The sequence below is a fragment of the Emydura macquarii genome, unplaced genomic scaffold, assembly GCF_026122565.2.
Source record: "Emydura macquarii macquarii isolate MOO-44397 ecotype Brisbane River unplaced genomic scaffold, CSIRO-AGI_Emac_v2 contig_306, whole genome shotgun sequence".
NCBI lineage: Eukaryota > Metazoa > Chordata > Testudines > Chelidae > Emydura > Emydura macquarii.
In genome coordinates this window covers 9,908,666-9,934,247 of record NW_027130443.1, presented here as the reverse complement: position 1 = coordinate 9,934,247, position 25,582 = coordinate 9,908,666, and the positions used below count along the sequence as shown (strand labels likewise).

Here is a 25,582-nt window from a genome sequence, read left to right as displayed (position 1 = left end):
GAACGTCTCTAGGTGGGGGCAGAGGAGAGTCCATGGGCAAGTTGTCTCCCTCCTGGAGAGCTGCAGTTGCCCAGGCTCAGGTTACCCCTTTGCAGAGGAGGAAGGCCACATGGTGTAGAGGTGAGACCACTCCAGGGGCACTGAGCGCTGCTGGGTTTTAGCCCCTTTTCTGCCCCTGCCTAGCTGGCTGAGGGTGGGTGAGTTACTTCCCCATCTGTGAAATGGGGCTGAGGGTGACCGTCGTGAAATGCCGTGAGAGCCACGCCGGAGACGAGCGAGGTAGTAAAAGTACCCGATTGCCATTTACAGGGGCTGTGCATGTGCGGTTCACTCCTTGGGTGCACAGGGGCGTGCGCACACGTGTGCATCCCTCTCCGCAGGTACAGCTCCTCCTTTCAGTCCTGTGCAGCCCTGGCCCGCGTTTTCCTACGTGCTTTACCCCATCCGCAGCACCACCCTGCCCTTGGCCTGGTCCCGCTGGGGGAGAGGGAAGGGGAGGGTTACGGGGATGTCGGCCCATGGAGGCGGAGATGAGATGCACCCTCAGGCCCTGTGCTCCCCGTGCAAGGGGAGAAAGACGTTGCACAAATCACCGGAAGGGGGTGGGGAGGGGAGGTGTTTTTAACTAGTAGCATCCACAGCCGCCGGGGATGGGTGCTGGGGGAGAAACCTTCAGCGTGGGTGGAAGCCCCCTGCCGTGAGTGACGGTAGGAGTGCGGATAACTTGCCCGCTGCAGCTCCCAGGGCCCAGCTGGCCGTTCATCCCCTGGTCCTGTGCGAGAGCCTGTTGCCCTGTCGTGGGGGTGATGGTAAAAGCCCAGGTTCTAGCGGTGGGAGGCCATGCTCTCCTGCACCGAAATACTCCCCTTGCCCTTTCCGCCTGCTAGGGCCGTCGTACAGAGGGGTGCCCCGGGGGGGCCGTTTAAGCGGCAGATCCCTGCCTCCAAATCTACCCAAGGCCCTGCTGAGGGGAGGAGTGGGCACGGGTGGGCCAGGCAGGGGGAGAGGCGGGTGGCGGATCAGCCCCCGGCCCGAATCCACCCTTACGGCAGCTGCCTCCCAACCTGCTTTCCCTCTGCAGTGGGTTTAGGTGCAAGCCACGCTGAGGGCAGCTGCTAGGTGCTGAGCCGCCCGGTGTCACCGCCAGGCGCTGGTTTGTCCCAGCTGAAGCAGTACCTGGGCCCCGTGCCCCCCCCCCCCGACTGTCCAGCCGTCTATGGGCCCGGTCTGGGGGAAACCCGACTTTGCACCCCACCTGTACCTGATCTGCAGGGAACGGGGCCGTGACAAAAAACTGCATCTGGCAGAGCCGGGCCTTGAACCAGGCTCCCCGTCATGGCCGGGCTGAATGAAAACAAATGCGGACGCCCCCCTGCAGTGTAATTGGCATCCTCCAGGCAGCGCTAGTCTGCGAAGCAGACGCTTAAGCACCATCGTGCTAGGTCCTGGTTAGCAAGGGCCGGGCCAGATAGCTTGCCTTTGTGTCTCACCCCCAGGCCCTGCCGTTCGTTACTAGCCCCTACGCGCTCTGCCCCCCGTGGCATGCAGTTGGGGGGCTGGAGGGGTGGCCTCGAAGCTGCCTGGGCCTGCCACCAACCACCGGGGGCACGGCAGCGCCTCCAGGGCCTTACGCGGCTCTCGCCCGCCCGCGTGAGCTCCGTTCGCCTAGGGCTGCAGCTAACACGGGGCTGCTGCCGTGGCGCTGGCTGGAGCAGACGAGGCGCCAGGCCGCCCTTGGGCCGTGGTTTGTTTCGGCAGCCTGTCTCACATGCCCTTAGCCTGAAACCGTGCAGCTTCTGCCACTCCTTAGCAGCGCTCCCTGGAAGAACCGACATCCCCCCCGCCCAGCTGTGGGGGCCTCGCCTGCTCTAATTAGGCCCTAGCACTGAAGGGCTGTGTAGGCGGAGAGTTAGACGCTGGCTTTATAGCCAGCTGTACCCTTTCCCCACCAATTAGCCTAATTAGCGCCTCTCAGCTTGGGTCCCCATTGTGCTAGGCACTGAGCAGCCGCGAAGGAGGGGAGGGAGGGCCTGTAGGGAAGAGTTCACAGGCTAAACAGCCAAAAGGGTGGGCGACAGGATTATCCCCCATTTCACAGATGGGCGACTGAGGCCCTGAGAGAGGAAGTGACTTGCCCAAGGTCACCCAGGGAGGCAGTAGCAAAGCTGGAAAGCCTGAGGGGGGGGCCCCCCCCCAAGTTCCTCCTTCCTCTACTGTGATGACCCAGATGTCACGTGGCCCAACTCTCTCCCATTAGCCCTGGCTCCTTTGCCTCGAAGTCACTGGAGCAGCCTGCGCCGGCTCAGTCTGTGAGCTGGGCCGAACGCTCACGGAGGAGAGGCGCCTCGTTAGACGCCCGTGGCTTGGGTTGGGCCCGTGTCTTTCCAGGCTAGGTTTGACCTGGCAAATTGGGAGGGTGGGCACATGCTGAACTGGGAAACGTGCTTCTCCCCCGCCACGAGGCAAAGCCCCACTTTTTATTACGCGGGGATCGAAAACACTGACTGTTAAATACATTATTTACTGAGGAGAAATTACAGCTGTTTTCTCAACAGAAAATGGGCGTCAGTCCATCAGCAGCAACGATGTGGGAGACGTGCCAGCCTCAGCCGGTCACTCACTGAGCGACAGCAGCATCTCTTGCGCCGTTAGCGCCTCCCGTCTTTGCTTTGGGATCAGGCCTTCGCTAGCCCAGTCCGAAGCGAGAACAGGGCTGCGAAGCCCATGGGTCCCTGCCTCTCCATCCAAAGCCCCACGCTGGTCGGATCCCGGCTAGTCCTGACTCCCCCACCGCTGCCCCCGGGAGGAAGCGTGGAGGAAAGGCAGAGCGCCCTCTCGTCGCCCCGTGAATCCTGACCCTTGAGATCGCTGTGCACCTCTTTGTGTGTGCAGGGAGCTCAGCACTCGGCCGTCATCCGCTGCCGTGCAGCTGCCTGCAGGAGACAGACGGAGGACAGGCTCCAGCGGCCCACCTCCAAGCCGGGAACTAAAGCGTGCGGCTCTCGGGCTGCTCTGCGGGTGACGCGGTGGGGAAGGGCCCAGCTCCCAGCGCGCGCCTCGTGTTCTTAGGCCTCGGTTGTTGGTTGCCCCGGGCGGCGTCGGTCCTGGCAGCTCCAAACTAGCGGGCCCGGCCTTTGCTGGCAGAGGGGGCAGGCGTGTCCCGTCCCGTCCCCTCCGCTTCAGTACACCACTTCGTAGACGGTGGCTTTCTTGTCGCCGGAGCCCGTGACGATGAACTTGTCGTTGATCGAGATGTCGCAGCTTAGCACCGAGGAGGACTCTTTGGACTGCGAGAGAGAGGGGGCGGTTAGGAGCAGGACCCTGCCCACGTAGTGGCCCCGGGGCTGGGATAACAAGGGGAAGGCGAGAGCGGGGCCAGGGAGATCTGTGGCAAAGGGGACTGGCCCAGGCTTCATTCTGGGGTGAGTTAAAATGGGAGCCCACCCTTCTTTCTCTCAGCAATCGCCTGTCTCTGCCTGGAGGCCCCCGAGGCCCGGGACAGCTGGAGCCAAAGGGCTTTAAAACCAGGCGAAAGACTCCCCCTGATTGACCAGCTGCTGTTTCAAACAGGAATGAATTCAGGACACGCCTGTGTTCTGCGCTGGCCTGACTCGATGGGCCGGTCTGGCTCTGGGGCAGCCCCCAAGGGGCTGGGAAGCTGCTCCTACTTGCACCCTGCAGCCTTGCCAGGGGGAGTGGGGGGCTAGGGATTTCAACAAAATGTGTCTCCGGGCTGCATGAGCTTCCCCACCTGGAAGATGCTGGCTCCGTAGGGCGTCCTCCAGGCGTTCAGTAGGTTGTCCTTCCCCGTGCTCACGAACCATTTACCTGCAGTGGGGAGAGTTCTGGGGGTCAGCCGGGCTGCAAGGTGCGTGCGCAGGGGGGGAGAGCTTCAGCAAAAGGGGAGCTGCTGCCCACGGCTCCGGCGCTGGGAATCCCACCGCATCCCACAACCACTCCCAGGGGCGGCGGGTGATGCACTGGGTGCATCTGACGGACAGCCCCGGTGGGATAAACTGTCAGCCTGCCCGTCGGGAATGGACCCCCATTGTGCCGGGGCTGCAGTGAACGCCAATCATCTACACAGACGCAGGGCGGGAGGGGAAACTGAGGCACGGAGCGAGGCCGTGACTCGCCCACCGTCACCCAGCAGGCCAGAGGTAGAACCAGCAACAGAACCGTATTCCTGAGTCCCAGCCACTGCCCTGCCCACCAGGCCTGAGATGGCCCAATTGCCCGTCTGCCTTTCACACGCTCTTACCGCAGGCGGCGAATTTGAGGGAGAGGACGCAGCTCTCGTGGAGGTGCAGCTGGTACTTGTCCGGCTTGGCCACGTGCAGGATCTCCACGTTGCTGCTCTCCATGCCGACGGCGAGCCACTCCCCCGTGGGGCAGTAACCCAGCGAGAAGATCTGGGGAGAAGGCAGAGTCAGGCCCCAGGGAACGGGTCCCTGCCAGGCTGGCCGTCCAGGGGAGGGGCGAGCACAGCACGGCGCCCTTCCCCACCCCGCGTGGGCTCCGCAACGCCCCCTCGCCCACCTACCTGGGAGCTGAAGTCGTGCTGCTGCAGCTGGCGCCCCTCCCGCAGGTCCCAGCACCGCACCGTGTTATCCAGCCCCCCCGTCCACAGCTTGGTGCCGTAATTGGAGATATCGATGCAGCTGGCGCCGTCCGTGTGGCCCTGGAACTGCCTGCAGGGGAGAGAGCGGCCGTCAGACCCCGTCGCCTCCCTTCCCCAGTGCAGTACCGCATTGCATCCTGGGAAGGGATGCCCGGGGAGAGTGGGGGAGGCAGGCAAACCCTGGCGCTCACCTGACCAGGATCTGTAGGCCCCACACCAGCAGCTCACGCACCCTTGAGTCTGCCCGTCACCACCCAGCATGGAGAGCCAAGTCACCAGCCAAGCCCAGGGGGCTGGGCAGGGAAGGCCTGGTGGGATAGAGGGAGTGTGAGGGGGGGCTCACCTGACCATCGTCTGGTTCTGCAGGTCCCACACCACGATGTTGCCGTCGCTGCAGCAGGAGAAGCAGACCTTGGCGTCGGGGCTGATGGCCAAGGCGTAGCAGGCGGGGGCCGAGGAGGTCAGCTCCGCCTTGATGCGGGGGGTAGGGGCGGCCAGGTCCCAGATGGACAAGGTGCTGGCCTCACCCCCCACGATGAGGCTGCGCCCATCCGGGAGGAGCTTGCAGGAGCGGATGTAGTTGTCCCGGTTCTGGGGGGGGGGGGAGAGGACAGAGCAGCCTTAAAGCCAGTCCCTGGGGTTGGGGGGAGGTCCCTGAGCCACACCCCTTGAGGGTCAGTGGAAAGTCTCCCCTGACTTCAGCAGGCTACACAGCGCTAGGTGCTGCACACACCCACTCACACACAGAACTAAGGAGGGTCTCTGCCCCAAGGGGTTTAACAACCTAAGTGGGAACCGAGGCACCGGGAAATTAACTAACTTGCCAGAGGTCCCTCAGGGAATCAGTGGCAGAGGAAAGGCGCAATTCCAGTCCGGCCGTGCTGGGGAAGCGGACCTGAAACGGCCCCAGCAGACGCACGCAGCTTCGCTCCTCTTTTCAAATGAACCTGACAGCTCGTTTCCCACCACCTCTTGGGAGACAGGTTCCTTTGACGGCCCTGTGGGAGGCGGGGGGGGGAGGGGGGGCAGGAAGGAAAGCCAGCCAGACTTCAAAGGAGGGAGCCTGTCGCCGTCCATCTGCACGGCTCAAAGCACTTGGCAGAGCTTGGGCAGCTGTCCCCCCCACACCACGTTACAGATGTCCCCAGGCCCCTTCCCCTTACCAGGCAGTCCAGCTGTGCCACGGGCGTCTTGGCCCCAGGCTGCCCCACGTCCCACACCTTCACGCAGCCCTTGCCCCCCGTGTAGACGTGCTGCGTGGAGTTGCTGATGGTGACGGCACAGACCACCTCGCCGTGGGTCAGGGTGTGGAGCTGGCGGGCGTGCCGGGGGATGCCGGTGCCGATGAGGGCGTCGGGAGGGAAGGGGACCGGCTGCATCTGCCCGTCGGCGCTGACGTGGAAGGAGTAGGCGCTGGAGGAGGGGGAGAGGCAGGTCAGCGCTGGCAGGCATTAAAGGGACGCAGCCCTGCCAGAGGGCATCTGTCACCCATTTTTCTCCCATAGCTTCCGGTTGGCTGGGCGGAGGATCTCCCCTGCCAGTGAGGGCCGGGGTCACACCCAGCTCCTCCCAGCCTTACTGTATTGGTCTGCACAGCCCCCTGGAAGGCAGGGCAGAGCTGTGAGCCCCACTGCCCAGGTGGGGGAAACTGAGTCACAGAGTGATGAAGCGACTCCTCTGGGGCAGAGCGGGGAACTGAACCCAAGGTCTGAGTCTCACAGCAGAGCTCTACCCACTGGGCCACCCTTCCTCTGAACTGCAGCACTGCCTGAGCCTGTTTATTGCTGCCGCCATGCCGGAGCCCCTGCGCTGAATTCTGCCGTGGGCAGGTGGGAGCCCGGGTCGGTGATGCCCTACATCCCTCCACTTCCCTCCTGGCCGTTCCCAGGATCCCTCCCCCCGCCCTCCCCAGCCCCTTTGCGCAGAATGGGCTGCACTTACGGTTTCCCGCCGGGGATGGCCGGCAGGGAGGAGGAGACGGTGGAGGCGCGCAGGTGAGGGTGAGACTCGAAGGCCACCTGCAAAAGCAAAGGGAGCGCGGTCCGCAACGCGGCGTGGTGGGGAGGGGCCGCAGGGGCTGGGCCCACGGACGAGCGGTGCCCGGTCGCCCTGCACCAAGCCCGGGCGAGAACCTCTCCGGCTGTCTCTGCAGCCTGTTTCCTCCTGGAAGACGACGGGCAGGGGCAGGGGCTGACCCCAGGGGCCACGATCCCAAGGGCGGAGACCAGAGAAGGGCCAATTTCTGCTCCCTCTGACAATGGCAGCAAACCTCGGACGGAAGCCAGGCTTGTCTGCAAAGCGCATCAGCCCAGCCACGTTCCCACGGGGGAGATCTTCAAACGGAGAAAGGGCCTTTAGACTTCCCGCCTCCCACAGCTCTCACTGAGAACCAGATCCTAACCGGCTAGGGGCCCCACTGTATTCAATTGGCCCACGCCCTGTACTCAGCCTCCTAGCCCCACTGCTGCTCCACATCCCGCAGCCCCTGGGAGAAGGAGGCGGCCCATGGGATTTTTGTCCTGGGGGAGGAGAAGGGCCTTCGTTCGAGGCAGCTGGAGCTGAGCTGGCCTCAGTCCCGGCCGGCCGGCGACTCACCAGAGGGGAGCGTCCGTACATCACCGTCCCACTGACTTGCGGCGAGAGGTGGATGCTCACGTAGGTGCTGGGGGCAGCCAGCTCGCCGTTGATGGCGGCGTGGGGCACCATCCCAAACGAGGACGTGTAGGCACCGGATACACTCAAGGGACTGCGCAGAGCTGGGGGGGGGGGGGGTCGAGAGAAGAGACTCAGCCATGGAACAGCACTCCTGGGCTCTGGTTCCCTGCACGGGGGGCTGGGGGGGAGCGGAACACCCTGGGCAGGCCATAGACAGCAGGGACTGAACCTGGGACCGGTGGAGCTAAACGCCGGAGCACCCGCTGTCTGAGCTCCCAGAGCCAATTCTGTTAGCCAAGGAACTTTGGGGTAGTTAATATTTGTGCTATGAAGCCCCAGCTGAGTTCAGGGCCCTGTTACGCTCGGTTCTGTACAGAGACACAGGGAGAGACAATTGTCGCCTCAAAGGTCTTAGACCTGGCAGACACAGGGTAGGAAGGGAAACTGAGGCACAAAAAGGGGAAAGGACTTGCCCAAGGTCACCCAGCAGATCAGGGGCCGAGCCAGGTTTAGATCCCAGATCTCCAGAAGTGCCAAGCCAGCGTCCCAGCCACACTGCCTTTCAAAGCCTTGATAGAGAGGCTCTGAAATCCTTTTAAACTGTGCGCATATTGAATTAAGCCAAATCAATGCAAGTGAGTTCTCAGCTGACCCCAGTGCATTTATCTCTGGGGTTTCACTGGTTTATCAAGATCGATTTCCATTCACCCGCCCTTACATCGGTGTCATTTTCTAGCACAGACAAGGGCTTCATTTCTCAAATTCTTGCTCTATTTCCACTTTGAAAATCGCCAGTCTTGGTCAACGCTTTTCCCTGCTACCCAGCTTTCAGCCCTGTCGCATTCTTATTAGCGGAAATCCCGAGGACGCTCTACAAACATCAGTTCACAACAACCCCTCTGAAGACGAAAATCCTACGATCTAACCAGATAAGGCAAGGAAAGGAAAGGTTATTATCCCTTTTTCACAGATGGGGTATTGAGGCACGGACAGATTTAGGCCCATGTGCTCAAAGGTATTTAGGCACCTGAATCAATGGGAGTTAGGTGCCTTTGAGGAACTGGGCCTAAATGATTCACTCAGGGCCACCCAAGGAGTCTGTGGCAGAGCCAGGAACTGAATCCAGATCTCCTGAGTCTCCAGGCAGTGCCGTAACCACAAGACCATCTTTCCTCCACCGGTTTCTTCCTGAGCCCATCAGCCAACATCATAAGGCATATGCTCCGGTCACCCTTGTTTTCACATGTTCAGCGACAAATATTATTAGTCAGAAAACAAGGCTGAACCCTTTCCAATATCCAGATCCCGTATTTGTCTCTCTGAATTCCTGCAGCAGTGAGTTCCACAGGTTGACACAAGCCATCCTATGGACCCGCATCTGAGAAGCAAGCTAACCTTGATGCATTGGGCCTGTTGGTGCAATTGAGCGACGCACCATATCGCCACAGCAAAAGTGCTTCCATTAAATTGGCTGTGAGACGGGTGGAAATCCACCACTGACCCCGAGCCCTGTACATTGGTAACTGAGCACAGAACACCCAGCCATATGCTGCGTTCTGAGGCTAGGCGGTAGCTCAAAAGGAAGGGGATGCCTTAGAGACACTCACTTATGGGGTCCGTGGCAGGTGGCTTGGAAGAGAGTTGCCGGAGATGGGAGGCCGAGCTCGGCCCGGGGCCGGGCGTGAGGGAGTCCCGTGGAGGAGAGGAGCTGGAAGACTTGGAGGTGGGAGTGTTGGTTGAGACATCGTTCTGGAATGGAAAGGAGATGGGGAGTCATCTTTCATCGTGCACTGCCCTGCTGCAGGGCCGTCCAGCCAAGGACCCCCAAAGCGCTACCTGCACAGTCATGAAAACTCACACACACACCCCAATGGGGAAACCGAGGCACAGAGTGGGGATGTAATTTGCCCAGGCTCACAGAGAGCTTCCATGGCAGGGCTTGGTATAGAACCCAGGAGTCCTGGCTCCCAGCCCCTCTTGCTACTTCAGCCGTTGGGGCTGGACCCCCGCTTCTTTCCAGAGCAGGGAAGACAGCTCAGGAGTCTTGATTCACAAAGCCCTGCTCTGAACCCCAGAGAACAGACCGCCCCCTTCCACTGAATATTTGCAGAGAGAGTCTGCAGCCCCCACCCCAGGACTGTGCGCACCAGCTTTTTGCAGGATCAGGCCCATCTATCTGACAATCTGCCCCTTCGACAATCTACCAGACGCCCCACCCCGCCTGCTGTCCAATAAACCCCGGTGCATTTTTTGCCCTGCTTGGGATTTTGTGGAGGCCAGTAGAAATCCAAGTGGAGACCACACATCTCACACCACTTAAGGCATTTTGTCTGCTCTAATCAGACTGTCCCAGGGAGAAACGCCAGCAAGCGCCAGCGGCTCTAATAAGGGCTCCCACGCCCCTGCGGCCGACAGATTGCTCCTGCTGAATCTTTAAGCTCCTTTCGCTCCTCCACTTGATGGCAGAGCTGGGAATGACAGAGCAATCGATACCTGGCCTCCCCGGCCTTCCCGCCCGCTGATGTTTCAATCTGAGAATCAGGCTGACGCTGGGCAAATGGATCGATTGCCCAGCGCGTGGGAGCCCAGGGGAAATCTGCAGGCAGCCAGATGGAAAATACCTGCAGAGCCAGGCTCCAGTTACCAGCATGCTAACCTCCCCCCTTCCAAAGACACTCGGCCCTCGCCAGGCAGCAACATACAGCGCGGGAGACCCCACCAGCGGCAGCAATGATTGGTTATTAAGTCATTAACCAGCGTGCCAAGGATCTCCAAGCACCTGGTACACGCTCATTAATTAGGGCCTCTTCTTGCTCCCACGGTGTGTGAGACGTGCTGTGCAGATGGGATGAGGCAAGACCCAGGGCGGGGAACTGACCGGCCGAAGGACGTGCAGTGAGTCAGGAACAGAACCCAGGAGTCCTGGTTCCCAGAGCCCGCCCTGCTGCAACCGCTAGGCCACGCTGCCTGCTGAGAGCTCAGCAAAGCCCACCTAGCGGGCTGGGCAGGAGAAGATTTTTAGGAGGCGTAAACCCTGGTCTGTCCCACCTACCCACCCTGCACAGCTCCCACTGCCACCTCTCCACCTGGCCAGTCCTCCTGGCATGCTCCCTCTTACCCCATGGCCAGTCTACGACCCCCGCCCCCCCCCGAGGCTAGGAGCCAGCAGGGGGAGACATGGGTTGCATCCAGATAGGGGGCACTGTGCAAGGGGCTGCTGCTGGGGGGCAGTGCAATGCAATCCTTCAGGGCTCTTTCCTGGTGCCTGGCCGGGCCGGGGGACGGTTGGGCATGTGGGGGGGCAGGGAGCAATAGGATGGGGGGCGGAGGGAGTGACGAGATGCTCTCTCATTAAGCTGCTTGAGGGGTAAAGGACCAGATGCGTATCCCAAGTAATGGCGTGTGGTGGGGGAAAGGAGCAGGTGAGGGGACTTGGGGGGCATCAGCCCCTTCCCCGATCCAGAGCCCCCGAAGCATCCTCCAGGCTGGACTGCCTGATCCATGCCCTCTCCGTAGGGACAGAGAATCCAGGTAATCCACTGGCCAGGGGCTCAGGACCCCGCCACTCCCCACCCTGCGTGCTGCAGCAGGGAGAGACACCACGGGGCAGAGCCCCTCCCCTCCTCCCACAGCCTCTCTCCAGCCCCTCTCCTTACCAGGCTCTGGTCCTTCAGTTTGAGGGGCGTCGTGCTCCGGCTGGAGGCCAGAGAGGCTGGGCTTTCGGGCCTGTCCCTGCGGGCGGGCGGGAGCTTGGTGCCGGGTGCCTGAGCAGGGCTGCTGGGCTCCGAGGGCGGGTCCTGCAGACGGGGGGGGGGGGGGGGGGGGGGGAACACGAGAAGAGCAGATCGAGCCTTCAGTGAGGAGGCAACCGGGGTCTGCCGTGAGCCAGGCCCTGGGGTGCCAGGGTCGAGCCACTGGGGCAAGTGGAGGTGTTGCAGAGTGGCAGCGGTGGTGGAGCAGGAGCCAGCCCGCCTTTCGAGGATGCAGATTAGGACAGGAGAAAACTGGCTCTGCTTTCGGGCGCAGGGGGAGTTTTGCAAGCCGGATTCATTCTCTCTCTCTCCTTTAATGCGTTGGGTGGTTTCCAGTTGGCTGCAACGGGCAGCCGGGCAGCACCAGGGAAGAACCGGGACGCCGGCTGATTTGTTACAATATAATCAGACAGACCAAACGACCGTTTGCAAAGCAGTCGGGTGTCGTGTCGTCCCCCCCCCCCCCAGGGACAAGCGCCTCCAGGTTGCCAGCCCCATGTGGCCAGAAAGTCGCAAGATGGGCAGGGAGATTTTTTTTTCTTTTGCAATAACGACTCCGGGGTTTTTTGTATTTGCCGTCTGGTTTGTGAGTCTTTCAGAGGCCATGCTTCCCAGCTTCTCTCCACAGCCGGGAAAGCTAGAAACTGGCGTAGGAAAACTGAGGTTCTGATATATTCCCGTGACTTCAGGCACTGGGGCGTCCCGAAAAACACCCTTCCTTTATCACGAGACTTGTGAAGAACCACGAGAGTGGCAAGTTACCTTCATTCACATTTCTTAGGCCTGCACTATACACGGATTTTGGACCAGGGTCATTATTTCAGGTAGGAGCGTGATTTTTACAGCTATGGTTTTATCCGTACAGTATCATTCATTTCCCTTTCTGGGCAGCTAATACCTTCAGGTGCACCCACACTAGGCTGCAGCACTTTAGCTGCAACAGTACAACGAAAGCAATATAAATTGTGCGTCGGGACAAGGCCTTAAGAGAGCTAATTAAAAACTTCTCACTCACCTCATCCACTACCAGGTTATAATCACTCTTGTCCCCGTCGCTGTCCTGCCGGGTGGGAGAAAAATTGCAAGGAACAATTAAAACAGCAAAACGCCGACGGCAAAATACCGCGACACAGGCAGATCTTAGACTAGAGGCAGTGTTACCTACTGGCACAAACACTGGATTGTGACTCCAAAGACCTGGGGCCTATTCCTACCTCTGCCACTGGCTTGCTGGATGACCTCGGACGAGTTACTTCACCTCGTTGTGCCTCAGTTCCCCCCTCTGGAAAATGGGGATACTGATACCGATGTCGTTTGTAAAGTGTTTTCAGATAACGGATGAAAAACACTAGATAAGAGTTTGGGATTACAGTTATCTAGCCACCCTCCTGGCTCGTCTCGCTGACCCAAAGCCCCGGGGAGTGAGTGAAATGTTTCCCTATTGACTTCAATGGGCTTTGGATCAGACCCCCCACAAGAAAGCTGCATCAGATGAGCAGAGCTCCAGAAATTCCTCGGATTTAAGGTCTCCCGGTGGAATTCCTTTTTTAAGGTATTTTCCCAAAAATTTTCTGCAGAACTTTAAAGCTAGTAAGCAATGTGAAAAGGTCCCTTTTATTTAAAAAGCTCCTCAGAGCCAAGACAATGTCTCCAGAGGGTCCAGACGGAATTTCCTTTTTAAAGTAATAATCATCAGCCCCCCCAGATTTCTCCCCCAAATTTCCAGCAGAATCTGGGAGAGAAATCCCTCAGAATCTGGTCAACATTAAAAACAAGAAGAAGAAGCCGTGCAGGTGTATAATTGCTTGTCGCATTTGAGCAAAGCCTGATGGTCTCAACTAAGATCAGAGCTCCTTTGTGCTAGGCACTGTACATACAACTAACCAGAGACCGTCAGATTGCAGTCTGACTGGACGAGAGAGAGAAAAGGTAGAAGGGGAAACTGAGGCACAGGAAGGAGATGTGACTTATCCAACGTCATCCAGCAGGTCAGTGGCAGAGCTGGGAAAAGAAGCCTGGTCTCCTGAGTCCCAATCCAGGGCACTAACCACTGAGCCATGATACCTGTCTATTTGACGCCTTATGAGAGAGGCTGGAGATCTGGACAAAGCCCGAGGCCGTTGGCTTTGCCCGCAAAGGCTCCTTAAGGGACCAGAGCTCCCTAAGAGAGCAGGCAGACCAGCTTCCCTTGCGCGGGTCTCTGTCACAATGAGACGGCCCCAGGAGCCAGCAAACCCCTTGGTGTGGGGACTTGCCCCAGTCCAGCCTCGGACATCCTCCAGCCCGGGGCTCCCTCTTGCAGCTATGCCCGGAGGCCTCCCGTGCTCCCGGCTGGTGTCAGCCTTCATTTGCCATCCAGATCCGGAGACACACGCTCCCGCCTGCCCCATTCCGATCTCAGCCTCGCGTCGCACTGGGCTGTAACGCCGCGTTCTCTGCTGGGGCAAACTGGCCCGGCGCCGTGGAAGCCACTGGAACCAGGTTACTTCACACCAGCCGAGAATCTGGCTCATTGACTTAAATGGAATAAAAAGCCAAACCACAGCCCCTGTAAGCAAGATCAGAATCAGGCCCACTCTATTCCTGCCCCCAGAGCAACTTCCAACCTTCCCGCCAGGTCACCCAGCAGAGCCGGGAATAGAAGGCAGGTCACCGGAGTCCCAGTCCAGTGCACTATCCACTGAACCATGCTGCCTTTCTACATGAATCCCCCCTGGGAGAGTCTGCAGATGTCTGCCAGGCTCTGCAGACCCCTTTCTGGGGGTCTCTGCTGGCCTTTGGGGGTTCACGGAGGCCTCAGGCTTCACACGGGGGCCACCCCCCACCTGGGGCAATGGAAGACTGGTCCGCCGGAAATAGCTACTGGCAAGAATCATAGAACTGCAGGGCTGGAAGGGACCTCGACTGGCCGTCACGTCCAGCCCCCTGCGCAGAGGCAGGACTGAGTAAACCTAGACCAGCCCTGACAGGGGTTTGTCCAACCTGTTCTTAACAACCGCCCCAGAGGAGCGCGAGCTGCATTTTACATCACTGCATGGAAAGCACAGACCTTCAAACACCCTCATTCCCTCTGTCAATTCCAGGGCAACCCCAACCCGCCCCGGCAATCCCCGGTCCGCCCTCCCCGGGGCAGGGATCCGTGGGTTCACCCTCCACGCTTCATGGCTGCGCTCACGTAATGTCCTGGCAGGTCCTTCTCCTCCCGTTTCCGCTTGGCCCCCGTGCTGCCCAGCCGCTCCTCGTCCTGCGGGCTCTCGGGAGGGGAGGCAGAAATGCTCTGAGGAGGAGAAGCGAAAGGAGACCCGAGTTCATGCACAGCGAGCGCGGAGAGGCCCAGAAGCTGCCAACTCACTTCCCACAGCTTCCTCCCCGGAGGCCAAGGGGAACGGGGCTCCGCACGCAGCTGGCAGCTTTGCGGCCGGCCTGCAGCACCCGTGCGTGCCCAACGCTTTGTGGGGCGGGGGCTGAATCTCATGGGCCCGACTCTGGCTCTGACATCAGAACCCCCTCAAAGGCCAGGGGACTTTGGATCCAGAGCTTTGTAAATGCTGCAGGCTCGCCCGGTCTCCCTCGCTTGTCAGAGGGAAAGTGGCTGGGCACCAGACCCCCCATTCTACCCACTCCCTTGGCAGCAGGACGTAAAGGGCCACTCATGCCCTCAGACCCCGCCCTCTCCTGACACCCTGTGACCCTGCCTGTACCTGGACGCGCCCACAAACTCTGATCAGCACTGGCTAAAAATCACACCCCAAAGGTAAAAAGACAGAGGCAGCTTTTATCCTGGTGCTCGAAGCAGGGGGTACTGGAAGACAGGACTCCTCGGGTCTATTCCTGGCTCAGGGAGGGGAGTTTTGTCTCATGGATCAAGGAGTCAAGGCTCCTGGGTTCTTCTGCCAGCTCTGGGAGGGAGTGAGGGGGTGTAATTAGGGCAGAAGGGACGAGGCACCAGGACTCCCGAGATCCATCCCAACCTCTGCCACCCACTCACTCAGGCGTCGCCATTTGTACAGTCAGGATAATGCTCTTTACTTGCTGCCGGGGGGAGGGGGGAGGGAAATGACGAGGCTTAATTCGCTGATTGTGTTTATAAAGCACTTAAAGATCTTCCCTGAAAAGGCACCAAACAGCTGCACGGCTTCGTCGGTTTCACGTTCTGCCCTTGGCGCCGATGGGCAGGAATCATCCAGCACTGGCCGGGAGCCCGTGCGACTGTCCAGATTAGATCTCCCCCTCCCCCCGCCCCTTCCTCTTCGTCCTTAAAAAAAAAAACCCCAAAAACCAATCTCCGCTCACGGGCCCAGCCACCTCTGGGTCTGAACACTGCTCAGCCGCCAGCCTGTCACTGCTTCAGCCTTGGTAAACAATTCCACAGCTGGGCTGGCAGGATCATTGGGCTGGCAGTGAAGGAAGAGGGGAGAAATTAACACAAAAAAAAAAAAATCCACCCAACCCAACAAGGCCACATGCCTCTCCAAAGTCAGGCCCTGCCAGTGCATCCAAAGCCAGCCGGAGGGAGGGGGGGGTCAGCTCAAGGAGAGATACCAGCCGCTGGGAGCTGGCACATGCAAGCAGATCTGTGTGGCAGGTGGGCCTCGTAAATGACCTATTTAAACAAACATTTTCCAGCAAGAGAGGGAGGGGGGGGGAAAGCTGGGATCAGAAGAGCCACCCTCCCCGCCCCCCACGGGAGGAAGCGCTGTGGTCTCTTTGCAGACCATCCCTAACAGAGATGTTTGTCTAGGGGCTAAATTAAAACAACAGTTGAATAACAGCAGCCTCCCTGGGTCCCTGGACTTGAAAGAAGTTCCGCCCCTTTGGGAGATAATGAGGCATGACAGGAATGGAAAATCCCCATCAGCAGCCTCTTGTTTACTCTCTGCCTTAACCCCTTCACCGCCGGAACCAGGGGTGTGGAGCATAAGAATTCAGATCAGCTGGTACATCCCTTCCCCCCTTCAGCCCAATTGGCACCGGCCTGGGTGTAGATTTGATTGTAACAAAATCTGCGTGGGTGTTTTAAATCCCTTTATCCCCCCTTACCATCCTGCTCTGTTTCCTCTGATGATAACACAATCAACTCTCCCCCACCCCCGCACACATGCTTTGGCCAGATTCTGATCCCCGTGCATAATCCGGCGTGACACTGGATTGACGATGGTGTGACACGGATCCAAATCTACCTCTTCCATCCCAGAGCATCCAGGCTGAGAGGGGACTGGTGTGCCTGGGTTTCAAAGTGGGCACTGATGTTCAGGTGCTTGGGTTTTGGGATGCTCTCCCAGACATTTTGGGGCCTGATGGATCTGGGACCTGAGCACTCACAGTTCCCAACGAGTTGTGTAGGTGCTCAGCCTCCATGAAAATAAGGCCCTGGGGTGGCTCAGGCTGGGCTCCTAGATCTGAAAACAACATCCGTGGCCAATCTGGAACGTTTGGGCCTAAAATTTGTCATTTCCTCCCTCTCCCTGCTGCTCTTCCCCCTGAATCTGCATTTGTTGGGAGCAGATCTCCCTCTAACAACCATCCAGTAGATGAGAAGAAACAACCTTTTCACCCCACAGACGGATAATAGGTGGGATTCAGGAGAATCCCTGCAGGAGAAGGCAAAGGGTGGCATTGGTGGTGACATGTGCCAAGATGAAAATGAAAATGGGCCATCAATCCTCAGGCTTCAGGGCACAAGACGATCCCTGGCTGTGGTCAGGAAGAATTTCCCCCACCTCCACCCAGTTTATGCTGTTTTTTGGGGGGTGGGGGGGTTGGACTGCAGTAATGCCTGGGAGCCCCAGTCATGGACCAGCACCCCACTGTGCTTAGTGCTGCATAAACACATTGTATGCGCCCCGACAAGCTTATGCCTTCCTCTAAGGATCTGGAATCGACCACTCTTGGATCAATTGACCCCTTGTGGCATGAACTGCTCCTCTTTCTTTCTGTGCTGCACGCTCCCTGCCTGGTGCATCCCAGGTCCAACCCACACCATTTCCCATCCTCTCTGGGCTTCCAAGACCATCCTTTATGGTGGATCGATGCAAATGACTCACCAGCTGAGGAGCACGGCAAGATATTTAACCCTTCGTCGCCCTCTCCCACCACCGTTTGCTTGCTAGAGACCAGAAAGGCTGAGCCATAAAGCAATTTAACACAAAGGCACAGCCGCTGCCGGTCCCTCTGCCCTGAATCATTCGCTATCGCCTCCTACTTCACCAGGATGAGTGGCGTGAATCTGAAATATATTTGAACAGGGTCTTTTTGGCCTGACTGGGGAGATCAGAACCCACCTCCTCTTCCCCCTCCTCCCACCACGGTTTTGTCAAGTCACTGGGTGGGAGACCAGTTCCCTGGGCTCTGGCTCAGAGTCTCAAGCACCACCCAAATGGAGAGACTGGCCTGTGGAGATGAAGGGGTTTCTTGCTGGGGGATAAAATCTCTCCCTGGCTTTGGCAGGTGCGCCTCCATGGGGGACCTGGGGGGGCAGTTTAATGGTGGAGGCACTCGGGAGGGTTTGACCTTTGACTGATGCCAGTGTCTCCCCAAATAGCCACTGAGGCCCTTTCTGCTTCCAACTTAAAGAGTGGAAACGGGTCCCCTCGGGTCCCCCCTTCCCCGGGCAGGGCGGCCTGGGGGCAGATCAGCCAGCGCGCCAGCCCCACCCCTGGCCAAAAAAACTGGGAGGAGCCTCTGGAGGGTACACCCTCCTCCCCCCCATCCCGCTGACTCCTGTCCTGCGCCACTGCCCTGACTCGGGTGGGCGTGCTTGGAAGACCTGATGCCCGTGAAGACAATGGGAGTTTTGCCATTGCATGGAATGGGGCCAAGACTGCACCCCGTGCACCTGAACGGCTCAGAAGGCAAATACAAAGAACATCCTGTCTATTATTTTTACGTAATCTCAGGATTTTCGGTGAGCCTGCCACATGGTTTTTGAACATCCGGAGCTGGCGCTACTGCAGGAGACCAAATTCCTCACTCCACAGACCAGGGCAGTCCCACAGCAAGCTTCCCCCGTGCAGCCGGGCTCCTGGAGACAGGAGAGGGAGGGGAGTTGGGGCTCCCATGCTCCTCTCAGTCACCAGCTTCTCTGCCGAGGTTCCCAGCCAGGGGCCGAGTTTGCTAAGTCAGGTCCAGCTATTGCAAGAAGCACCCAGTACACGGAGCCTTCGCAAATCCAGCCCTTCACACTGAAAGCGCAAGCCATTCCCGTGACAACAGTGACGCTTGGCACTTCCTTTCCTTCACGGCCAATGTAGCCTCCAGACCTGCCCTGTGGGGATCACTGTCCCCGTTCGACAGATGGGGGAAACTGAGGCACCGAGCGGGGAAGCGACTCAGCCAAGGCTGCCCATCGGGTTGGCGGCACAGCCAGGAATAGAAACGAGGAAACTCCCAGGGCCACGTGCTCATTACAAGGCCATCACCCTTCTTCACCGACGCGGCACCGCCCCAAGATTCGCCCCCCCACACACTCGACAAGCTGGATCCGAATGCGAGTCTTCAAGACAAAAGCCTCCCAACCCCTCCTCTAGCCAGCCAGTCCCTCCCCACCCCTGAGAGGGAAAAGCAAAGCTCTTTGGGAAATGCCTCAATTATCTTGGCTTTCTTAGTGCAAATTCCAGTTCTGGGCCAGATCCTCAGCGGGTGCGAAGGGCTGTAGCTAGATTTAAGTCAACAGGTCCGGATCTCCGGATGGTGTAAACTGACAGAGCTCGGCTGAGGTCAGTGGGGCCCCACCTGCTATCAATCAGCGTCGCTCCACTGAAGTTCATGGGCCCAGCTCCCCTCGGGGTGGGAATCCCAGCAGCCCCGTTTCAGTGGGGTCAGATCCCCAGCGGGCATAAATAACTGCAGTTCCCCTGAAGTCAATAGAGCAACACCAACCGACACCAGCTTTCAGTCAGGCTCTCTGTCTTTAATACGCCTCCACCCCCACCCCCAGGAAACAATCTGTCGACAGAAGCAAATTACATTTCGATCCCGAGCGCTGCGGAAACACGCCCCCACCCCTCTCACTCCTGCCATTTCCCTTCCAGCCTTGAATCCTCCTGCAAGCCAGAGCTCGGGTGCGCAAGCAGCCCTGGCACTGAAAACAAAGGGCAGCGACAGAAATGCTATCTCCGGGCTGTTTACTTGGAAAAGGTCAGGAAACGAAACATTCCTGGGAATCCCAGAGCGACCACAAGAAAAGGGAGCCGGGCAGCCTCAGTGCTTAGAGAAGAGACGCTGCTCTTCCTGGAGAAGCAGGTGGTGCTTGAGGCACCAAAAGATGGAGGCCGGCTGAGCCTGTCTCACCGGCAGAGCATCACAGAGCAACCCCGAGGCCCCCGTACTCAATCTCCCTGCTGCTCTGGCCGTGTAAAGGGGGCCTCAAAGGGTGGTGCCCTGGGAATCCGCCGGGCACGCAGACCTCCTCAGTCATTGCATAACTGGTGGAAGGGCCCTGCGCCAAACCTGCGTCCAGCTATCTGGAATAGGGGCATGGCCAGATCCCCCTGCACTATGGCTAGACTCTGCTTTCCAGCACCCCACTGGGCACCCAAGGCCAGAGGCCACTTTGCCCAGAGTCAGGGTGGGAGCTCAGATTCAAACTCAGCCATGCCCAGCTTCCAGCCCTGTGCCCAGACCAGCTGACCTCACGTTTCCCAATCATTATATGCTGGGAGCTCCCCCCTTCCCAGTGCCAGGACTCCCCCTTTCAGATGGTGCACAAGCCCCTGCTAACCGTATCAGGTCCAACACCTTCCTTTATGCTAATTTCCACCCTCACCCGGACAGGATCTGCAGGCCCCCGCTGCATGGCTTACCCGGCTTGGCGTGTGCTCTGGGGGTCCATCCAGCAGGAAGACACAGATGCGTAGATAGCCCCAGGTTGGGAAAGCACAAAGGGAGAACAAAGAGATGCGTTTAGTTCTGATGTCACATTGCCAAGCCCAAGCTGCAGAAGTCTGCTCCGGATTGTGCATCCCCAGGGTAATCAGGGCTCTCGATCAGCCAGGAAAGGCTGAACGGAGCCATTCATGGCAACCTGGCTACTGGGTCATGCTCGTTTCATTGCACTAGTGATTGGATGGTCCAGATCCCTTGGGAACAGAACTGGAGCTTTCCACCCGCTGGGCTTCATTCCAGCATCAAGAATTACCCTAGGGGAGAGAGAACTGGGGCACATAATCACAGGTAAGAGTGCCTGAGAGCCGCCCCCCTCAGTGTAATGCATGGGTCCCAAGCCGTGATTCAGAGAACCCCAAAGCCGCGGGCTGCGACGCAGCAACTTGTATCGTAAAACAATAGCAAACGTTGTCTAGGGGGACAGCGTGAACCCCTGATCCTTGGCTCCGGCTAGTTTTGCTCCTACCGATATGGGAACTGTGCAAAATCTCTGTGTAGCCTAGGTGCTTCTTTGGGCCTCATCAGCGTGTTCTCTAGCACTTCACAATCAACAATGGATTGTATCCGAACAGCCGAGTGAGATAGGGAGACTGTATGAGAGGAAATGGCTTGCCCTCGCTCACACTGGAAATCCGGGGGTGAGCTGAGACGTGGATACACATCTCCCCAGTCCCAGCCCAGAGCCCTCTCCCTTAGACCCTCCTTCCGACCTGTCAGTGTGACCATTAGTGTCAGAGGGCGTAAACTACAAAAGGAGGGGCTGACCTTCCCCAGAGTTTGAGGATACTCAGCTTGGGGGCGGGAGGAAATGGCGATTGGGTGCAGGAGGTAGACTTGTAATAGCCTGTCTCCCTTTAGCGAAGGTAACTGATGCTGGACAGAATTCCAGTGCACGTTGTAGAAAAAAGCCAGTTGCACCCCCATTCCCACAGGCCCTCCGCGTGCTTTCCCTCTTCAAAGGCTATGACCGGGACTCTTTTACATGCAGTGCACATGACACAAACGCCACCTCCCCAACTGAGCAGAGATCACCAGGGGCCTGACTGCAAATTTCAGCACGAGGTCGTCTGTACAGCGCTCGTGCCGCTCCCTGCTCCCCGAGGATCCTGGCGGGTAATGATCGCATAAGCATTTGGAGAGGATAAATGGGTTCTCCCAGCAGAGTCCCAATCTTCTCTGGCAGGAGGACAGATGCTCGGGAATGAAGCAGACGGGAATCAAGAGACGGGGGATTGTGAACATATTTAACTGCTCCAGGACTCAGTGGTCAGCACAAAGGAGCAGGGTTTGGGGGGATTACAATCTCATAATGCGGGCTTGGATTTAATCATCCCAGTTCTTGAATAATTCAGCCTTGAGATACTAGGATCGTCCCTTAGATGTATGGAGCTTTGCACAGATTTTTAAGGAAGAAAGGGACCATCTAATCCACAAGACACAGGCCAAAGGAGGACACCTACTGACTCCTGCATCTATCCCAGCCCTGCATGGGATAATCTTCCTCTCAAAGCATCCGTCAGCCCACCTGTCGGGTTCTCAAAGGGTTAAGCAGGAAGGAGCAAAGCCTGCTTTTCTCCTCTTCCTATGTTGTCTTTTCTTTGAGGGGGGAGGGGCACCCTTAAAGAGACACTGTCAAAACTAAAAGTGTGCCCCTACATGTGTGGCGGGGTGAGGGGTGTATCCACACACACACCCACACACACACACACACACACACAATTGCTGTGCACTTTTGCCACCTTACGTTATTAAAAACAAAACCAGACCATTTTTAAAACTTAGTTTCCCTTTCACCATTTTTGTTGTTATTTATGTAACAGTCGCGCCTGAGGCTCGCCCATCAGGGACCATCCAAAGGGCCCTAACGCTTATTAAAAAGGATGATCTTTGCTGCCACCAAAAAAGTTTGCAAGGGAGGTTTCGCTTCTGGCGACCTCAGACTGGTCAGTTTCGCTTCTGGCTTCTCCTAAGGCCTGGCTGTTTCTGACTGGCCAACACTCTGGTGGGATCCGTGTGTTGAAAACAAAACATAATAAAAAATGATTTAATCGTCCTTTTTGTTTCCTTTAAATAAATCACGACAACATTTCTATTAACGTCAGGGCTCAGAACACACTCCTCTTAGCTACAACCTACGTTTCACATACAGTGCCCTCCTGGAAGGCAGCATGGCCTAGTGGCTAGAGCACTGGTGTGGAACTCAGGAGCCCTGGGTTTTATTTCTGGCTCTTCTACTAGTCTGCTGGGTGACTTTGGGCAAATCACTTCACTCCATGTCTCAGTTTCCCCATACGTAAAATGGGGTCGTGATACCTCCATCATGGCTAAGAAGCGCTACAGAACTAGATACTATGATGATGATAACCCACTGTGGCTGGCAGGGTGCCTTTCGCTAATTTAATGATGATTAAGATAGTAATTAACTGGTTGCAAAGCATTTTGTGATCCTGGTATAAAAAGTAAGGAAAATAACAACTCCATTTCTTGAAAAAATGTTGCAGTTTCAACATTCGGTTTCATTCCACATAAGAACGAAATGGAGACCCTTCAACATTTTGCATGAAAAAAAAATGAGAAAAAGAGACAGAGAAAGAGCTAGAGAGAGAGCAAGTGCAAACAAGAGGGTACACGTGCAAGAAAAAAGGAGATGGGGGAAGGAGGGGGAAGGTTGATTCCCTCCACCCCAGAATAGCCTAGCATACTCACCTGGACTGGGAGACGTCCGGGCTCAAATCCCTGCTATGCCTGATTCAGAGAAAGGACTCTCACAGCCCTAACTACTGGGCTACAGAATCAGTCTCTCTTGTTCTGACCAGAAATTCCATCTTCAGTGAGTTAGCATTTTCCAATTAAAAACATTTCAGCAAAAAATTCCCGATCAGCCCTACTAAAATGGTATCAGAGAAGGACAAACTATTATTATTCCACTACTCTTTGCAAGACACCACAGTACAACTTATTGGAGCAGAGGTTTGTTTAACGCTATTGCCAACTCTTGAGTCTTGCAATATTTTGATGTTTTTCTTAAAGCCCCAGCTCCTGGAGGCATGTGAGTACACAGGAATCTCAGCTTTCACTAGCTCTTGTGGTTGGGGAGAAAAGCTTGAAAATGTGTCTGAAGTGTGAGCTAGAGGCTCTGAAACCAGAAGGAAAAAGACCAAACCCAGCATTACTTTTGGAACAATCTCATGATTTTCGAGGGCCTGACTCATGAGTTTTGAACATTTGGGGTTGGCATTAAGGAGTTGATAGGACAGGCTCCTTGATCATTATAATTTCATGCTGCCTGCCCAATAGAACGGGATGCATTGGCAATGGACGTCCTCATCTGAAAGCAATGTGGAAGATACCCGGCTAACGTGACCCTACCTGCCTAGACTCCTGTGCCATGCCCGTCACAAATCTGAGAGCAGCTGGCAAAAGTTCCCCTCTTAGTACTTACACATGGAGCCAAAGTGGGCTGGAATTACACAGGGGTGAGCCCAGCGTGCTGGGAGCAGTGGGCAGAGAGGGGGAAGAGAAATGCCTACGCCAGACAGAGAGAAGAGGAACACATACGACCAGAACCATAGAAGGTGAGAGGCTGGGAAAGGGTGGTAGGTGGAGGTGGTTATTTCATTCAGTTTCAAAGCAATTTCTGCCCAGGGAGCACATGGCCATAGCGAGTAAGCTGGGTTGAGTCTGGAAGGGTAAAAAAAATAAATAAACGACAGCAAGTGACTGAGAAAGATGGAGAGGTCAGCGCTGGAGGTCACAGGCGCTGTTGCAGCACCGAGATGAGAGATACCCGCAGGGTGGAAGTCACACCCAGTGTAGCAGGGCTACCCTCTTTCCGGATTTCCACCTCGCTCAGCTGATCCTCAGGCATCTTCCCCCGCCCCAGCCCTGTTTGATACCCAAGGACCCCAGCACGGCATGGTTTCATTCCCCCACTTCCTTCCCCACCACGGAGGGGCCCCCCTGATCCAGTCAGCACCGATCCCTGGGAAGAAGGTGTAATCACTGCTGGGAGGTGCAAAGCGCCGAGGCTTTCTGCACTACTGTTGCGGCTTTCCCAGACCTGGGCCACACTAGGGGGAAGGGATCATGAGCTGGGCTTTCCCACTGAGTGGCCGTACAGACTAGAGGCTGCAACCACACAGAGCAGGTCCTTAATGGCATCTTCCCCCCCAACGGTTTGGAAACAGGACGAAGGAGCAGTTTGGCTAACAGGATCCTTATTAGCTAATGCCCCTGGTAACGATCAGGGGGAGCCGTGCAGGGCAAAGTGTCAAAGACCCAGCAGCAGCGTCTCTTATCGCTCAGCACTCGCGCCTTTGGGTGTGCAAACGCAAGCGAGGGCACACTCCCGTACGTGCACAAACACACGCACGCACGGGCCACACAGCTAACCACACCCGCCTCTTGTGCGCACACGCGGGGAGGTGCACGGACACCAGCAGGCACACGGCCTGCGCACGCGCGTGCACAGGCATGTCTTTAGGGTTCCACGGGGCGATGCAGCTGTTCCCTCGGTCAAAAATAGTGCCACGCTCTCCAGCTTCCAGATACTTAATTGGCTTTATCTGTCACTCGCCGTGCCCGACGCCTTCCCACCGCAGACAGCAGCTGCAGCGCGTCAGTGAGCTCTGGGAAAAGGGCAGAGTGGGGCGACCTTTGCTCCCACCGCTGTGTCTTGCTGAAGGTCCCTGGGTGGGGGGGGTGTGTGTGGCGGCTGGAGACTGCTCTTGGCTGGCGGACCCATCACTTCCCGTCCTCACCATGTCCCCATCGGAGCACACACAGTCCTGGCCCTAACCCGGCCGGCTCTCCCCCCAGGGAGGAACAGGCCATGTCTTTATCTAACCAGCTTTCCCAGCATGTCATGCAGCAATTACAGCTGTGAGATCAGGAGAAAATGAGCTGAGAAGCACCTTGCAGGGGGTGGGGGGGGGGGGACGAGGACGACTGGGTCACGCACAAGGAAACTCTCCAGCGGCCAGGCACTGTTCGTTCTGATGGGCGATTATCTCCCGGGCACCAAGGATGCTTCTCCAACACACATGGAACACCCACTCTTTCAGGCTCCGAAGGGTTAATCGCCCCTTGTCCTCCCCCCACACCCCGCCATGCAAGTCCTTTACCTCTGTTATTCTCAGCATCCTGAGCCCCCCTGTCTTCCTTTGCGGCAAGCTGAGACTGGGCCACCAGTGCCCCAGACAGGGCCAAGAGTCCGGAGGCGCCGCTGACGCCGGCCAGGCTGGCAGGCTGCATGCCCGAGGGGTGCGGGGTAAGCGGGATGGGAGGCGCATGGTGGGACAGGTGCTGGAGCTGCTGCTGCTGAAGGAGAAAGAGCGAGGGCTGCGGGGTATTGCGAGGAAACCCCCTTCCCCCTGCATGGCTCTGGGGCCAAGAGGAGAAGCCTGGTTCCCCCTGCCTCCCTCGATCCATCCAGCCTCCCTCGCCCAACTCCCTGCCCCGGGGCCTTTCCCACCGAAGCGGTGCCACGATCCTGTGCGCCAGCGGCCGCGATGAGCCACCACGGCTGGGGCGAATGGTGCCCACAGGTGCCTGGGGCCGGGCACACAGCGGGACACCCTCTTGGGTGACGCGAGCGAGCAGGTTCTCTGCTGCAGGAGGCCCATTGGCGGGTAACCCCCACGGCCCCCCCGCCCTCTTTCCGCAGCTCTCC

At 57.8% G+C, this 25,582-nt stretch overlaps 1 protein-coding gene across 3 annotated transcripts in view; it reads right to left on the bottom strand.

Annotated features, from left to right (window-relative positions):
• Positions 1 to 2,135: 2,135 nt before the first annotated feature.
• TLE2 (TLE family member 2, transcriptional corepressor) overlaps positions 2,136 to 25,582 on the bottom strand; it is a 31,652-nt gene continuing 8,205 nt past the window's right edge. For 2 of the 3 annotated variants that reach the window (XM_067558692.1, XM_067558706.1), the window contains 14 exons: positions 25,035 to 25,230; positions 19,830 to 19,846; positions 14,204 to 14,305; positions 12,044 to 12,088; positions 10,933 to 11,073; positions 8,884 to 9,025; positions 7,217 to 7,377; positions 6,563 to 6,639; positions 5,785 to 6,034; positions 4,965 to 5,212; positions 4,544 to 4,691; positions 4,262 to 4,412; positions 3,752 to 3,828; positions 2,136 to 3,287 (listed from right to left, as the gene is read on the bottom strand). In XM_067558692.1, the coding sequence (XP_067414793.1) occupies positions 3,180 to 3,287; positions 3,752 to 3,828; positions 4,262 to 4,412; positions 4,544 to 4,691; positions 4,965 to 5,212; positions 5,785 to 6,034; positions 6,563 to 6,639; positions 7,217 to 7,377; positions 8,884 to 9,025; positions 10,933 to 11,073; positions 12,044 to 12,088; positions 14,204 to 14,305; positions 19,830 to 19,846; positions 25,035 to 25,230 (1,863 nt within the window). In that variant the 3' untranslated portion in view covers positions 2,136 to 3,179. The remainder of the gene's footprint in view (positions 3,288 to 3,751; positions 3,829 to 4,261; positions 4,413 to 4,543; positions 4,692 to 4,964; positions 5,213 to 5,784; positions 6,035 to 6,562; positions 6,640 to 7,216; positions 7,378 to 8,883; positions 9,026 to 10,932; positions 11,074 to 12,043; positions 12,089 to 14,203; positions 14,306 to 19,829; positions 19,847 to 25,034; positions 25,231 to 25,582) is intronic. The other variant, XM_067558697.1, reaches the window with a different exon arrangement.